A 17028-nucleotide genomic window follows, 5' to 3' on the forward strand; every position below is an offset into this window, starting at 1 on the left:
TGGCGAGGGTCTGAGGAGAGCGACGTGGTGGACGTTGAGAGTGGTCTTGGGAGTTCGCCTTCCAACAGGCGCGAGATCAGGCAGCCAAGGGCGAGGACGGCGAGGACGAGGACGAAGGCTGCTGCTGCTGCTGCTGCTGCTGCTGCTACTGCTGCTGAGCGGGGCCAGGACGAAAGGCCAGGTCTAGATCGAAGGCGGGTGGGTGCGACACGGGCCAGGAAGCTGGAAGGGCTACCTAGACTAGGTAGTCATGATATTCATCGGGCACAGGCCGATGGGCGGGGGCAGGAATTGTGACCAGACAGCGTCGAAGCAGTGGAGGCTGTTGCACGGCACGTGGAGCGAGGACTCAGCAGCGAGGGGCGAGGAGCGAGATGCGAGATATGAGATGCAAGATGCAAGTCAGGAGTGAGGAGCGAAGATCAGGATCAGAACGCGGACGCAGGGCAGGGCAGGGCAGGGCAGGACGGACGGGGCAGGGCGGGACAAGGCAAAGATGCGGAGTAGGCAGGAGGAGCAGACTATACTAGAGTATGTTGAAGTTTCAGGAGGGTAGAAGGCATGCGGGCTGGGCAGGGAGAGGGGGAGGACAATGCAGTGCAGGTGCAGACCAGATCAGACCAGACCAGATCAGAGCAGACAGGACCAGACCTTGGCGGCTAACCACCAACAGACTTGGTTGATTGCTGGACAGCTTGACAGATTGATTGATTGATTGATTGATTGATTGGATAATTGAATTGAATTGATTGATGTTTGGATAGACGGGATGGATTATTACACTGATCGACTGATTGACTGACTGACTGACCGAGGGAACGTAAGGTCTGTTGACTGATGTGTCGATGCTCCCTCTTCCTCTCCCCCCCTCCCCTCCCCTCCTTCCCTTGGGCTGGTAGTATTCGTCCCGGGCCTGCGTAGACCAGAGCACGTTGGCGACGGTACCCACGGTGCCAGGCCACTAGTGTAACAGTCGGCTGGCAGAAAAGGGTCTAGGGCCTGAGGGGACGGCCCCAAGATGCTGATTATGCATGCACCTGGGTGGCCTGGGTGGCCTGGGCATGCATGGCTGGTCGCTGGACCCTTGAGGCTGCCAATGGGAAGGCAGGGTGGCACGGGAGGGGCGAGGCATTCCAGTGGCCTGGCTGGCTCATGATAAGGCGATCCACGGACGTCGAGAGAGAAATAGGACAAGACAAGATGAGACGAGAAGAGGAGAGATGATACGAGACGATACAATCAGTCAGGATGGGTTCGTCAGTCCAGTCAATGCACCTGCAGTCTGCATCCCCCTCTACCAGCAGCCTGGCAGCCCATGGCAGTCTTAGTCTTGAATTCCACCGTTCGATCAATCAGTCAATCAATCTGGGAATCTGGGGAAAACGGGTCCCAATGGGCCTGGAGATAACGGGTGGGGGGGTGAGGGGCGGCTCAGGATGGGAGACCCCGGCAAATAAACGGTGACCTGTGCGCTTCAAGGGTTCACCTGCATTCCCCACAAGGCGACTTGAGTGTCAGAGTGTCTGTCTGACTCTGCACTAACACCCACAGAATCAACACAAAACACATCTAGTGTGGTTTGGTTTAGTTTACTTTCCTTTCCTTTGGCTCAACAGTCCAGCCCCTAGACTGCCAGACTGCCAGACTGCCAGGCCGCATACTGGCCCACTCGAGCTCGAGACGGGACGGGACGACGGGGAATGAACAACCATACTCAGGGTCGATACCTACCTGGGCACGCTGGGTAACTAGGTAGGTAGTCACCTAGTTAGTCTTGGTCGATAAACACTTGTACGCTATACTACCCACAGTACTGGATCTAATGATGGCATGGTAAATGGTGACTAAAGAGATGCTTCATACTGCGTGCGGTATGCAGGCACGAGCACGCTTGGGCATTCTTTCTCACGTGTCATCCGGCCCACTCGAGCACAGCGCAGCACCACCAACGCACAGCACCAAGGCACGGCTGGGCTGGGCTGGGCTGGGCTGAGCTGAGCTGAGCTGAGCTTAGCTTAGCTTCTCGACGTGGGGCCGGCGCGGCTCCAGCCGACGTCATTGCCCGTCCTGCTCCTGCTCCTCCTCCTGCTCCTCCTGCTGCTGCTGCTGTAGTAATTAGCAGACCAACCTCAACCTCAGTATTCTCGTCCCAGGGAACCCCACGACGGCACCCTCTACTACCTAGGCATCCCTGAGCACGACTGGACCTCTCGATACTGTTGCCGGCAGTTGCCTCCTACGTGACCACTAGCAGGCATTCAGAGGCGACAAGCGGGCGGGTCGTGACGTGGCGCGACGCGGCCGGCGACGGCACCACGGCACCACACAACACCACACAACACGATAACCGTGTCCGACACAATCCACCCACGCCCACGCCCACGCCCACTGTCAGCCGTCCGGCATCCCTCGTCCCTGCATCATGTCGTTGCGGTACAAGTAAAACCGAGAAAGCTCTCAGCGCCGTTGCTGTAGCCTCTGGCACCCGCCACAAGGACAAAAGGCACCACGGGTCACGGAACAGTGGATGATGTGTAATCCATCTCTTCTCTTCTCCTGTAAATCTGCACCGCGGAATCCGAATTCCTCGTCCAGGCTGACACTCTGTGCATATACAGCCCGGCAGACAGACCAGCTTCAAGCTTTACAGCCGCCTCGCCCTCGTCATGGAACCTGCCCGTCCACAACACCACACCTACGGCCCCAACTGTCGCCTTGCCCCCGTCACTGAGCCCAGCCCACAGACTCCACTCCTGGCCGGCATCCCTCCTATAAACGCCCAATTCTTCTACCACAGCCTCGTGCCCATCGACGACCCCCTCTCCACCGCCACTGTCACAAGCACCGCCGACGGAAGACCGGCCAAGGGCGTCCTAAGGCCCTTCTCCCACGCTGACAACAATGCTTTGGAGGCCGCTTGGCTGAGTCTCGCCGACGACGACCACAGGAACAACCACGATGCCTCTCTCAACAACCAGCCCCCAGGTCCAGCCCTGGCTGCCAAGAACACTCGGAAGCTGGATGCCATCGTTGACCACCTCATCCGTACCCACAAGGAGAAGCACTCTCACGACAATCGCGCCGCTCCTCTTGAACCTCCTCTCGAGTCCCTAGCAAGTACAGATATGAGCGTGTGCTGTCAAGAGCTCCTCATCGATGCCTCAAATAGTCTCCGCGAGGTCTTCTGCGAGGTGTCGAGGGAGAGGCAGCCATCGCTGAGCCAGAAGCATGTTGTTGCCAAGGTCATGGCCGTGATGGAGGAAGGTCGGCCCAGCCCTGCTGTCACCACCGCTATGCCCATTCCAGCCTCCACTCAGCTGACATCCTCTCCGAGGACCGACACATTCGTCTCGCCTGCCTTGTCTACCTCTGCAAGGGGCCGCGCTTCTTCCCTCGCCTCCAACCCGGTCGCCAGCCGCTCAGCATCCATTGGGAGTGCCGCCAAACGAGCCGCTTTCGGCACCCCCCCTCAGCTCGAGAAGCCCGCCGTCAGGCTGCGTCCCGCTCCTCCCACGGTGACCGACGGCATTTCTGGGAAGCCTTTCCTCAGGGTGGGAGACCCCGACAGCGGAACTACCTTGGAACCTGGTCCTCTCACTGAACCTCGTCCTGGTCTCCCTAATGACAATGCCGCAAGCGAGCAACCTCTTCACGCCGCAGGGGATATGCTGGCTCCTCCGGATGGAAAGGGCGTTCCCGACTTTGAGCCCCACGTCGCTGAAGTTCCCGTGGGTCTGTCGAGGCTGCATGAGGTCTCTCTGCCCGTACTACAGATGAAGCCCATATATTGGTCCCCCGTCAACGATATTGCCATTGTTTCCAGGGCCACATGGTTCTACCGGTACGTTGCTGTTTGTTAATGTTGGACAGCGTTCATGCCTGTGGAGGATCTAGCGCAGTTGCTGCTTCTTTCGGACTATTTGATTTGATGCTGCTTTGGTACTATTGCCCCCGCTAACTGTTGCATGGTCTTCCAGCGACACAATGATCCCTGTGGATCCCAGCGTTGCAAATCAGCTGGAAGCGGGCTACCGAGAGCTGCGAGCATTTAGCCAGGAATGGCAAGAGGAACTTCGTTGCGCCGTTGAGGTCGGTCCTTTGGGCGAGGAGAAGGTGTCTTTTCCGCTGTGGCCTGCATTCACCTCTCCCGCTGATGCGAAGAAGGAAGCTCACGCGGCATCCATCGCATCCGACCCGTTCTGTGCCGCCCGGTGCTTCCGGGGCGAGGCGGCTGCCGAAGGTACTCTTGAGCCTGTTGGACAGAACGAGTCTTCCAAGGGCCCGGCGCAGGAAAGAAATTACCCGTCTCATCATGTTCTCTACAGGAATGAGAGGTCGGCCTTCCTGTTGAAGCCAAGCCTCAAACCATCTGCCTACTACGGGAGGCGGCCTCTCCAAAAGATCATGAGGGGCTTGACTGTCGGGATCCCCGTCGTTAGAGGCTTCGATCGAGACAGCTGGAATGAGCTGCACGAGAAGAAGCAAGGCCGCAAGACCGGATCTCAAAAGTCCGTCAACACCGAGGCCGCAGAGCCAGGCAAATGTCCTGGCTGCCAGACAGAAGAAGACCGTGGTCAAGTCACAGATCTTGTTCTCATAGCCCACGGTATTGGCCAGAAATTTGCCGAGCGTGTGGAAAGCTTCCACTTTACTCATGCCATCACGGCATTCCGCCGATCGATGAATATCGAGCTTCGGAACCCCGCAGTCAAATCAGTTCTGCGCGAAGGGCAAAACGGCATCATGGTCCTTCCAGTAAACTGGAGGCATCATCTTTCATTCGAGGACGGAGGTCCCATGACTGACGCGGACAAGGCCAGCTCGGCTTCTGACAACTTTGGTCTGAAAGACATTGAGCCGAACACAATTCCAGCCGTGAGGAGCCTGATCAGCGATGTGATGTTCGACATTCCATTCTACATGTCCCATCACAAGCCCAAGATGATATCCGCACTTGTCACCGAAGCAAATCGTGTTTACCGCCTGTGGTGCCGTAACAATCCAGACTTCAGCCGAAATGGAAGGGTACACCTTATCGCCCACTCCCTTGGCAGCGTTATGGTAATCCTTAACTTTCTCTACTTGTTTTTGCTGCACAGTGCTTGTAAGAGAAATGCTAATTGAGGGCGGTTCAGGCGCTTGACGTACTATCTCGACAGCCGAACATTCCACCGCCGTTGGACCTTCACAAACCAGTGCCTGAGTCACAGTTTTTTGAGTTCGACACAACCAATCTGTTCCTTCTGGGCAGCCCAGCTGGGTTTTTCCTTCTTCTCGAGCGTGGTAGTCTCACACCTCGTAAAGGGCGGGAAAAGCCAGGGGCAGAAGCGGCCGTAAGTCCGTCGGTGTTGTCCTCCTTGAAAGCTTTCGAATTCATTTGAATTGACCGGCGCCCCTCTCCTTTCAATTTGAGAAGCCCGGAGGTACACCTGAATTTTATGCTCAGGTTATATCCGTGGCCTACGCCCAGCATTCTTTTCGCGAAATCATGCCCTTCCTCCCCTGTCACGCTTGAACGGCATGTGGCTAACCTTGGGCCTCGCAGGATACGGTTGCGAAAGATGTGGTCCGCGAGGAGGGTGTGTTTGGCTGTCTCGCAGTTGACAACATCTACAACGTCTTGGCCAAAGAAGATCCTATAGCTTACCTTCTAAACGGTACAATCGATCCGATGTACGCCGAAAGCCTGAGGCTCGCCCATATACCGAGTGCGGCAACGTCCTGGTTCTCGTCTATCCGCGGGCTCATCCCTGTAGGCTCACCCCCGACGTCCGAGCTGCCGCCGGCACTTGTGAAGCCTCCAACATATCGGCTGCCTTCTCAGCTAGAGTTGGAGGTGCACGACTTCACACGTGAGGAAATCGCAGAGAGGAAGGCATTCTTGCTGAATGACAACGGCCAAGTCGATTACTACCTGCGCTCCGGGACTGGGCCCCTGGAGCTCCAGTATCTCAACATGCTTAGTGCGCACACGAGCTATTGGGCTAACAACGACCTGGTTCGTTTACTGTGCATGGAGATCGGCCGGGAGCCCGGAAGAGCAAATACGTTGCCGGCGTTGAGGGCCGTCAAGTTGACGAGGAGGGATCGGGCCGGGAAATAAAGCAAGTCACAATTACCGCCATTGCATGGCACGGCGCAATCATAATAGAAAGACAGCACATATAGAGAAGGGGAGGGGTAAAGACCGCATTTAAGGATGGAAGACGACATCATCTCATAATAGTTAAATTAGATTTCGGCTCGTTGCATGTGTATCGGGAATAAACCACAGTAATGTCATCCAGATATGCAAGCAGAGAGAATGTCTTGCAGAGCAGGCATCGATAGAGACCAAGACGGGCCGCAATCGCCCCAGCCGTCCCCCAAAGCTATTGCCAAAGGACCCGCTTACGTGTCGTTGTCAAGCTCCATCATACCATCATCCATATCGTCGTCCATGTAGTTGTCGGAATCACCCCCCGCATGTATCTCGTAAGGCAGCGCGCTATTCCCGTTGGCCTGCGCGTCCTGAAGCTCCTGTATGCGTTGCTCGTCCAAGTCCTCCTGGTGCTTTTTTAGATCGGCGAGGCTCCACGTGCTGATGCCCTCCTGGTCTTTTGCCCTGAAGGGTTGGGCCATGCCCCTCAAAAACCGTCTTGCGCTGCTGACTGCCATGTCTGTGCTTAGATTGCTATCAGCATCTAGCAGTGCCTGGTTGATCCATTTGGGAAGCTGCGTGCGCTTCTTCTGGAATCGTCTATCTGCCAACACCATGATACCATAATCATCTTTACCTCTAAGCACTCGCCCCAGGCACTGCGCAGCGTGACGCATGGCGTCGAAGGAAAGGAAATCATTCTCGCGTATGCGGTACGTCTCTCTCAGGAATTCGAGACGGGCCTTGAGAATGCGCGATTCTGTGTACTGGAACGGGACACCGATGCACAGCACAGTGCGTCCATACTGGTGGTCAAAATCTATTCCTTCGGACACTTTGCCTCGGGCGACGCACAACAGAACGGCACCACGGCCATTGCAGCATGCGGTCCGGTAGGTCTCGAGAGCCAGAGAGGTCTCCTGAGCATCAGGCGTCTCAACAAGAATGAGTTTGTACTTCCAAACCTCGTTGAGGATTCCCATGCCTTGCCACATGCTGATGATAGACTCCATGTACAGGTAGGAAGGGAAGAAGACGACCAGGCCGTCCGGCGTGATTTTTGCGAATTCGGTCAGCAGGTTGCCGTAATTGCGCACCACGCTCGGCTCGTTGCGCACCTGGAAGCTTGTGGATATGGCAGCCTGGTCGCTGCCACGCGTGACAATCATGGGCAGGAACGACTTTCGCGCCAAAGTCATGCTGTAGGACTCTTGCACGACCGTTGAGAACCCGAGCATCTTGGGGTAAATCTCAAGAGGCGAGATGGTACCGGATGTGATGATGACAGAGGCAAAGCGTTCAAACACTGGCTTGATGGCAATAGCTGCATCTAAGCACGTGAAATGGAGGATGGGATTGGGCACTTCAGCCGTGTCCGATTCGTACGGTTCCAGAATAAGCAGGAAACCCTTCTCATAAGTGGCGACCAGGGTCGCAAATGTGGCGACCTCCTGCAATGGCTGATAATCTTCGATGTTGGTGAGCTCGAGCGTCCGCACCAGAGAAGTCAGGCGCTCGGCACAGAATCTCAATGGCTTCTTTTCGATGAAGGTGTACTCCTTGAGGTGTGACAGGAAGGAAGGCGGCGTTTCCGAGATGACTTGGCGAACCTTCATGCGTGTCTTGAGGTATTCGATGAAGCGCTTCAAGAATGCCACAAAGTGCTCCGCCCTTCTGATGTTTCCGGGGACCGCCTCTTTGAGCAAATCCTCGGGAAGCACCGGGTTCGCCATAAGCGTGCCTTCATCACGCGCCTCGTCCGCGTCCCTCAGGCCTTCTACGAGCTTCTGATACTCGTTCTCGAGCGCCTTCTGATCAGTCTCTCGCATCTCGGTGATTTTCCTCTCGAGATTTTGCGCCCCACGGGTCGCTTTCCTTAGCGAGTCTTCGGTGATATCGGTACTGAGAGACTCAATGCAGACATTGTCGATGTTGTGGGCCTCGTCAAAGACGACGATGCAGTCTTTGGATAGATCCTTTGAAACACGCTCGGCAATCTTGGGGTCCAATAGATAATGGTAAGAGTAGATGATGACGTTGCAGAATTGCATCTAGACGGTCAGAATTACCGCACGCAGAGGGCTAAAGGAGCAGGGTGGGCGGGGGCTCACCATCCGACGAGCTGTGAAATATGGGCATTGCTTGTGTTGCTCGCCATAGCGAAGAAGACCTTCAAATGTCCAGACACCATTTGGTATCAGGTTGTGGGCTTCGAGAAGGTCTAGATTCTAGTGATGTCAGCACCCAGAGGACGGCAACGCGGGGGATTGGAGAGGTAGGCTTACATCATGGTAGACACAAAGGTCTACGTCTTCGCCACGCTCCTTCTTCTCCTTGACAAAGCCAGCGGTCAAGCTGCGGCAACGGGCGTCGACGACGGCGCCGCTCTTCTCCCGCTTCACCGAGGGGTGGAGGCAGAGGTTCTTTCGGCTTGACAAGCCGACTGCTCTGAACTCTTCCTCATAGCCTAGCTGCTCGGTGCGGTATTTCATCAGGGCCTTCAACTCAGCCAGGGCCTTCTCGATCTCCGACATGGTACCTAGCCGAGGCGGTCTGTGTCAGGAGAGCGAGCCGATACTGCAAGATGGCCGGGAAGGAGGAGGGCTTACGGGAGCAGTAGATCAGCTTCCTGTTCTCTGGATAGTACTGCTGGTAGGCAACGATGAGCGACAGCAACGAGACGGTCTTGCCGGTGCCCGAAGGCATCTCCAAGACGGAATGGCCACCAGCATCAAGGGTTTCTATCAGGGAGTCAGCAGAAGGTCTCTTGTGGCCAGGGTCGGCGGAGGAAGACACGGGAGAAGCATTACCTACTTTTCAGATCACACATGTACCTGCAGACAAAGGTGAAAGGTCAGCAGGGCGAACCACTCCGGGAGCGATCGAGACGAGGCTGTGGGCCAACTCACGCATATTGCTCTGCCAAGTGCGTGTCAGTTGAGGGTGGCGGATGGGTGACTGCAGGGGTACATACCGGGATAGATACGAGGATAGGGGAAGAGAACGGGCAGATCACTGCAGGTTGCTGTCAGTGGTAGTCTCGGGTGGGCCTGAGCTTTGAAAGAGGCAAGCCGCATGGCGACAGACGTACTCTATGTTGAACCTCATGGCGGCGGGTTGGCGGCGCACGAGGCCGTTGATCAGGCTCCAGCGAACAGCAAAGTCAAGGAGTGTGGGCGGAGAGGCCGCGTTGGATCAGCCGTTGCGCTTCGGTCGAATGACTTGCCGGCTGCGCGAGGGCGAGGGTGAGGGCGAGGGTGAGGGCGAGGACGGGGACAGGGGCGGCGACACGCGTGCTGGATCGATCTGGGTCTGGGTCTGCTTGATGCGGACTGATGATGATACCAGATAGAAGCCAGGGGCGGTGCTCCCGCGACCGGGTGAGGGAGAACAAAGGAAAGAAACCCCAGGCTTTTGATCACGGTGCCTGTCTCTGTGTCCTCGGCAGTTTGATCTCGAATGTCGCTGTTGACATGGGTGACGACACTGATGGGCAGGTAGACTGGGTCTCTCTATCGTAGGCGCATTTGAAATGTCACTGTCCGTCGTTGACGCCTCCCCATGCGCGCTGTCACGTGCGCATTGCCCAGGCTGCCAGGCTGTGACATCCCCGTCCGCGCCCCCAGTCCCGTCGCCGTTTCACTCTACCTTCTACACTACACAGTAGGCATCTACATCTGCATCTCCATCCGCAACTCGACCTCCCAATCCCCATTTCCATCCGCATTCGTATCCACATCCGTGTCAGTACAGACCTCACCATCAATAGAGCGCCGATCCACTGTTGCGCTCCTGGCCCCCAGCCTGCCAGCCCAGCTGGTTGCTTTTACGCAGCTGCTTCTATAATTAAGACGGACGGCCCCAACATCCAAAAACCAACAGCCAAACAGCCAACCGCCGACCGCCAACCACCAACAGCCAAATGCGTTGCCATTCTTGTCATGCAGGGTGCCATCGGCTCTCCCCATACGCAGGCCCATCGCAAGGAGCCATTGCAACCCCAGCACTAAGCAGTGTAACGGATGCACCCCACTACGGCACTCTGGCACTACCTCGAGACCACGTTATGCTGCAGTTGGGTTTTAGGCACTCCTCCACAAGCGCCCTTGCGCGTCTGCGCCGCCCGGCATCAATGACAAAGTTCTGACCAAATACTGGAGACGGGCCTTGTCTGGACCTTGTCTGCACTGGCACGCTCTGACCGGCCGAATGAGCAACCGACCGACCGATTGACTAATTGGGAGCATGATGCAGGTCAGGTTGTCTCCATCTGCCCACCCCCCTCCCCTTTGTGCCTCCATGCCTGGCAGTCCTTGATCTCTCGCGCGTAGTCTGACGGTCGTGCTCTTGCCTGCATCAGGCGATCGGGACCACGTGTCCTGAGAGCCGCCGCGCTGAATGTAGATGAGCGGCTGCGCGTCTAAGACCACCGCACCGCATCGCCCCACGCGAGCCTGTGTAAAGTCACGCCGTGCACGGCATTGTGCTGGACGGGCGAAAAGCTCAGCAGTAAATAGGGGTGAAGAACATGGGCACTTTTCGCTCATATCGCCATTAAAGGTTCCTGTCCACCAGTTTCCCACACTGATGCTGAGCTGGGCTGTACTGTGCTATGCTGTGTGCGTCGTAGCGAGCCAAAGGACTCCCGTCTCCCATCTTTCCCCTCCCACGAGAACCCAGCACTCTTGCACGCCACAGCATAACGTTCATATCAAATTGCATGAGCAATATGCCAACCAGCCTCGTCCCGCGAGTCGAAGTGTCGCATTCGGCGTTGAATCGCAATCAAACAAGCAAGCAAGCAGACAAACACTCTGGCACTGGCATTGGCACAACGCCATCACGGAGCACAGAGCAGGGCAGAAGTGCATGGTATCAGTATCATCATGGGCACATCCTTGTCACTTGGCCAGGGCGCCCTTGTCTGCCCTCCAACGGCTGTCGTGCGGTGTGCAGACAGTGCCCAGGAAAGGTGTGCAAGTGCCTGTGTGTGCGGTAAATAGTCGATGCGGTCCACCCGGCTGCGTTGCCGCGGCCTCGACAGAATTACGCAGCAGGCCCCATGCAGGGTCCATGTCGGTTGGCTCTTGAGCGGTCCAGCCAACGACCGTGGATCATGGCCAAATGCAGCAGCATCAACCAACATGTCCATCCTGACACGCTCTTCATTTACCAGCCCGCCGGTTCCCTATCATAATTCGCCGCGACCTGACTCGGTGGCGACCTCATCTCTCCTCGCAGTGGTACTTTTGAGCGCGATGGAACCCCGAGGCTGCCTGAATGATGGGCGGTGCCCAGGACGTCTACGCGATTTGAGGACACGGCTGTTGTTGTCTCCATCGATCGGATTTGGTCAGTTGGTCCGGATATGCTCTGAGGGGACGGACTGCGGCATCTTTCACATTCTCTTAAAACCCTGCTGAATAGTCTACGTCTCTGCTGCTTGGGTACGCTCCACTCGTCAAAGCTGTTCGGGGCCGTACCCCTCCTCCCTCTTGGGCCCGATCTTTCGATGGGGTGGCCCAATTTATCAGCCTTCCTACGCCGCTTCTCCATCAACGATGCCACGGGCCGTTGGCGCTAGGTACTGTGCGTGTACACAGTGATACACAACTGGTAGACGGGCCCGCGGCTATAACAGCCAAGCACAGCACCGTGCCCCGCCTCCCGTGGCCCTGGGCTTACTGACTGACACCGACATATAGACGGCCGTCGACGATGCAATGGATAACAAGGCGTCTGTGGGGGGCGGCGGCGGCCCTGCATGGTGGCTGAGGCGCAGCACCAGATGCCGACCTTCCCGGGCCGGAGAGGTGCAATTCCACGAGACGTCTGTGCTGTGATGTTCTGACTGACTGACTGACTGACTGACTGAATGTGCCCTGGCCCAGGCACAGCGGTCATGGCAGTCATTGGTACAGCAAGTGTTCATAGGCCATGCTGTTGGCCTGTAGTGTGTCCCCACCTCTTGTGCATGTACTGTGGTACTATGCCCTATCGCGCGGGGCTAGGCTCGGTTCGGGAAAGATGTTTCTCTGCCTCGGGGGTCCAATGCAACAGCGTTTCATTTTAGATCGAATCCTTCCACTCGCCCACGGTGTTGTAGCCTGCAAAAGAACCCTGCAAGGGCGTACGGGTGCTCGAAATAGTCACCAGAGCTTCTCAGCTCGCCCTTGGCCCCATCGTCGCACCTCGTCGCCAGTCTTACGCGCATCCGAAGTGCTGCGCTGCGCTGTGCTGACGGTCGATGGACTTTTTCAATCTAAGATCCCGATCACCCAACTTGGGCATGTCGAGGGCGATACCGTGGTACATGCGCCGTGCCATAGGGCTACTTTTAGCTCAGGCGTACCTCAGCCTCGGCCTCTGCTTCTGAGCGTCTGCGTCTGCGTCTGCGTCTGCAACTCAACGTGCATCTGCGAGTGCAACCATTCCAGCCTGCTCCCGTGTAGGAGCACCAGTTGCCTAGTCAGTTGCCTGCTCTCGCCAGGTATCTGCCTGCTCGCCTGCCTGCCTACCTGCATGCCTTGTCCCTCACCAAGGCAGTTAGTTGCTTGCACACGCTGAGTCACAAAGCAGCCGCCGGTGCTGCTCACATCTTGTTCACACGGTCAGGGCTGCCTGGAATGCGGGTTCTGAATCTCGTTCTATCCCGGGCCCGTGACCAGATGAGGAGATGAGGCTCTGCTTCGACGGTGCCGTCATCCGCGGGCGTGCCTGTATCCACTCGGACGCAGCAGCGTACAGTTGCAACCGATATCACAGGCCACCGGAACGCACTTTATCTCGGGGCCCCAAGAAGGATTTGCGCATCTGGCCACTGCCCATCGAAGGTTGCATTGCCCATGGAGTTATGACTGCGTGCTATGTGTACTGTAGCCTTTGATAGACTATGATGTTATGGCCCCCCCTCCAAAGAGTGCCCCTGGCCCCCATCTGTCTGTGTCTGTTGGTTTTTACCCCGGCGCCCTCCTCAGCCCACTCAGCCCGCACCCTTGTCCTTGTCCGTGTCCTTGTCCATGTCCACATCCGCACCACCTTGCCCACATCCTTCTCTGCTCTTCGGTGTGTTGGTGGTGATGGTGTTGGTTGACTGTCCATGTCCGTCTGCCGCTCTCCTGCCCTGCTGCCCTGCTGCCCTGCTGCCAGCATCGCACAATGCAGCGTGGTCAACGGCTGGACAGCCCATCCTGTCCCCCCGTCTCCCTCCAGGCAGACTCTGGCTCGGGGGACGGAGCCATCCATCCCTCCACGTCAGGCTTGCAACCCCCAATCATCTATCTACCCACACGGCTCTGCGTCAATCGACTATAAACAAACCGGTGGGATCCATCAGTTGCAGCCCGGCCCAGCCCTCCTCCTTGGCGCCGGTATATCTGCACCCCAGTCTGCCCTACCACGAGTGACAGGCACAGCTACTCATCCTTGCCTTCAGTCTCACTCCATCCCCAGTATGTTGGCGGCTTACCTCCTACCAGAGTATAAACTGTAGCTATAAACTACTTAAAATATCCAGTCACCCGCGCCGCATCCGCCTTCTTGATCACACCCACACCCACACCCACCGCCACGCCCCCCTCCCCCTTTGCGGCCTTGCAAGCCAACAATAAACGCCAACCACCATCTTCTGGCCCAGTTTCAAAAGATTGCTTGCATACACATATCTGTTTGACATTCCCTTCGTTGAGTGCTCACCTTATTGACCAACCTTGTGTCCACGGGCCTCTACTCGGAAAGCCTTGTCCAACACCTGCATGCACACCAAATCACAAACACTCTGGGCCGTCGAGGTTTCTACTGGTTATAACGCACCTGGGACACATCATAGGCCCTGCTTGGTGCTTGGTGCTTGGTGAGCCAAACGGCCTTTGAACGCTTCTCTCACCCCTGGGCACTGCGTCCTCGCCGCGAGCCATGGACCTCACGCCGCCCCTGACCCGATCACCTGCTTCAACCCCGAAAACATACTGCCCATCGGAGACTTCCTCTTCAGACTACCCCTCGCCCGGTTTGGTCGAGCAGCACTATAGGATCTCGTCCATCTATGAGCCTGATGCTCCCTGCTCTATGGCACCAGAGAATTCACTCCCACCGCTTGACGGAATGGCCCAGGGCGACTGGAACCCCTCCGCGGCCCTGCATCCCTCCTTGACTACTGCCTCCATGTCCAACGTGTTGAGTGCTGAATACGACCCGTTCCACGCGTACGGTGGTCCTATCCCTGGACCTTACTCCCACGATGTTTACGGGAGCAACCCACACTCGCCGCCCCAGACCCTGGCTGTGTCACGCTCTCCAGACCCATCCATGCGAAGGGCCTCGTTGGCTTACCCACCCGTCCCAGCCTCTTCAAACCCGACGACGCCGAGGATAAAGGCCGAGACACCATCCGAGTACGAAAATACCGAGGGCTCGCAGTACCCATCCCCGCGTATCACAAATGCCCCGTTCCCGACAGCCATGAGTCCTTACCCACCGCTGCCCTCGCTTGGACAACCGGCCATACAGCCCACCGGCGGGTACGCAGCGGAGGGTCATGCGACGGCCTGGGCCAAGTCGGAGCAGTATCCCTTGGAGCCCGACCATCTGTACCTGACCGCGGGCAGCCAGTCGCCAGCAGCCGTATTCGGACAACAAGACGCAAGGCGGCCAGCACGGATCGGGGGTCGGTCGCGACGGACACCGAGGAAGCTCACGACCAAGGAGGAGGCCAACTTCCAATGCGATGTGAAAGGGTGCGGCAAGCTCTTCAGCCGCAGCTACAACTTCAAGGCGCACATGGAGACACACGATGAGAAGCGGGAGTACCACTTCCCTTGCCAGATCGATGCCTGCACCAAGAAGTTTGTGCGCAAGACAGACCTCCAGAGGCATCATCAGAGCGTGCATGTGAAGGAGCGCACCCACAAGTGCGACTACTGTGCGCGCATGTTTGCCCGAAAGGATACGCTACGAAGGTACGTCCACGACGCGTTGGGCCTGTACAGACGTTCGCTGACTCTTGTGTGTTTTTTTCTAGACATATGGATGATGGTTGCTCCAAGAGATTCGACATCGGCACATTAGACTTGCGTGCCAGCGACGAGCAGAACGACTCGCGCACGCTGCCCCCTCTCGCGATGCCGCCCCTGAACCGGGGCTCATCTGAAATGCATCCAAGCTACTCGTGGGGCAGATGAAAACGAGCGAGTAGGTTGTCCTATTGGTAGGATATCCGTGTATAACAGCCGCCCGCCTCTGCACGTCACTAGACATGACTGGCAGCACAGCAGTATGGGCATTGTACAGTACGGCAGCGAGGTCCCATTGTCGGCCGAGGACCTCTCAGCATGGTGCCGTTCACGGTGTGAACACATAAGCGACGTAGCGACCATGGCACTGATAGGTGTCCATGCTCTGACATCGTCCTCTTTCAGGGGCTCCATTGGCTGCTGCAAAGGGTGTTGAGAATCAAATTCTGGCCGATGCAGTCAATGTGTAGATTTAGCTCCATTTGAGTGGACCAGATAAGAACCTCTAATAAATGAAAGCTGTTCCCCCGCGGAATAGAATACTGTCTACACACTCTGACGCGTATCTCAGCCAATCCCCCCAAACGGCAACCCATGCCACCCCGGGCAGAGTCCGGGGGCGAAGGTGGAGTGCAGGCCGGTCGGAGCCTGCTAACGCGGTTCGCGGGTGCGAGGGCCGGCCAATGCTGCGCTCCAGGCCAGCCGACTCAGCATAGACTCCACTATGAGTGCTGAGAGCTGAGCCTGGCTGAGCCGATGAGTTTGTGGTCCGGAAATGAGAATGAGATCCTTTGGGCCTCGGGTTTAACGGTATTAATTTTTGCTTCCACATTGGGACTGAGACCGGCTGGTTCCTGTCAGAGTAGTAGCAGCCAAGCAAAGCCACCACAAAACGAGTGACATGACGTCTAAGAACCATTTGGGCTGCACCACGATGCCCATCCAGCCAATTGCTGTCCATGGGTCGCTGGCTTGCTCACTTTACCCAGGACTGCATGTGACTGAGTCCTCAGCCCGGAATTGTCAAGTAGGCCAAGTAGGCCTGGAGAAGGATCTAACCCGGCAGGAACAGCATCGGAGTTGCACTCGTCGATTGGTCGAGGAGCGACTGTTGGGGCAGGGGTGTCGGTCCCTTTGCAGCCAACATGCACTTCCGTTGACTGGTCTGTCCAGTGCTGGGACCAGTGACCAAGACAGGAAAATTTCTCACCCTCAGCTCCGCCTCTCGACCCCTCCAAGGGGCCAAAGCCAGATCCAGCAGGAATACACTCCTTGAGCAAGCAGCGCAGAGGTCTTGCGTCAAGGGCGGGCAGGTTCACTGACGACCTCGGGTCGCGCGTGCCCCTCTCTCGGCCATCAAACATAAAGTAGTCCGGGTCATGGTTCACGGCTGATGGACCGCTCCCCGCCCCTATGTTCATTGACGAAGGTCATTGACGAAGGTGCAGTGCCCGAACGGCTCGACCATAGGATTGTCTTTGGGGAGGCAGAATGGGTGGGCGAGCCAGCCTGCAAACGAGACTACGGTGCGATTTTCGTAATCTGCGGTTGCTGTGATCTCCGGCCCAGCCCGATGCAGCCGTCCAAAGGTCTCTTGCTGCCAAAAATGGCTCTGAGCCGCACAAAGTAATTACACGGTGCTAGGCAAGTAAACCAGGAGTGTGAGCGCTACATTGCGTATGAGTTTGCCATTTCTCTAAACCACTAACCAGCTATCACCGATTCGACGAGCTCCCGGCACTCAAGCATTGGCCCTCCCGAGCGCGACGTCCGAATGGCGACGACTAGGACAGTGCATGACGGTGCCAGAACCTTGCCGTACGGAAGCGCTTCTTGGCCCGTCTGCATCGCAACCAAAGACAGATACAAGCACTCCCC

At 57.0% G+C, this 17028-nt stretch overlaps 3 protein-coding genes across 3 annotated transcripts; 2 read left to right on the top strand and 1 right to left on the bottom strand.

Moving 5' to 3' along the window:
- Positions 1-2666: 2666 nt before the first annotated feature.
- On the top strand, positions 2667-6103 carry J7T55_006875 (DDHD domain-containing protein; the record flags this gene model as incomplete). Its single annotated transcript, XM_053133480.1, has 4 exons — positions 2667-3841; positions 3978-5061; positions 5211-5333; positions 5546-6103. The coding sequence occupies 4 exons, from the start codon at positions 2667-2669 to the stop codon at positions 6101-6103; spliced, it is 2940 nt and encodes a 979-aa protein (XP_053001635.1).
- Positions 6104-6390: 287 nt separating this feature from the next.
- Positions 6391-9247, bottom strand: J7T55_006876 (DNA repair helicase rad15; the record flags this gene model as incomplete). The annotated part of the gene is made up of 8 exons (XM_053133491.1): positions 6391-8190; positions 8251-8367; positions 8425-8678; positions 8749-8880; positions 8954-8973; positions 9049-9058; positions 9114-9154; positions 9231-9247. The coding sequence occupies 8 exons, from the start codon at positions 9245-9247 to the stop codon at positions 6391-6393; spliced, it is 2391 nt and encodes a 796-aa protein (XP_053001636.1).
- Positions 9248-14053: 4806 nt separating this feature from the next.
- On the top strand, positions 14054-15318 carry J7T55_006877 (uncharacterized protein; the record flags this gene model as incomplete). Its single annotated transcript, XM_053133502.1, has 2 exons — positions 14054-15096; positions 15159-15318. The coding sequence occupies 2 exons, from the start codon at positions 14054-14056 to the stop codon at positions 15316-15318; spliced, it is 1203 nt and encodes a 400-aa protein (XP_053001637.1).
- Positions 15319-17028: the final 1710 nt, after the last annotated feature.

The sequence above is a fragment of the Diaporthe amygdali genome (genome assembly GCF_026229845.1).
Source record: "Diaporthe amygdali strain CAA958 chromosome Unknown NODE_1_length_4327563_cov_65_473760, whole genome shotgun sequence".
Lineage (NCBI taxonomy): Eukaryota > Fungi > Ascomycota > Sordariomycetes > Diaporthales > Diaporthaceae > Diaporthe > Diaporthe amygdali.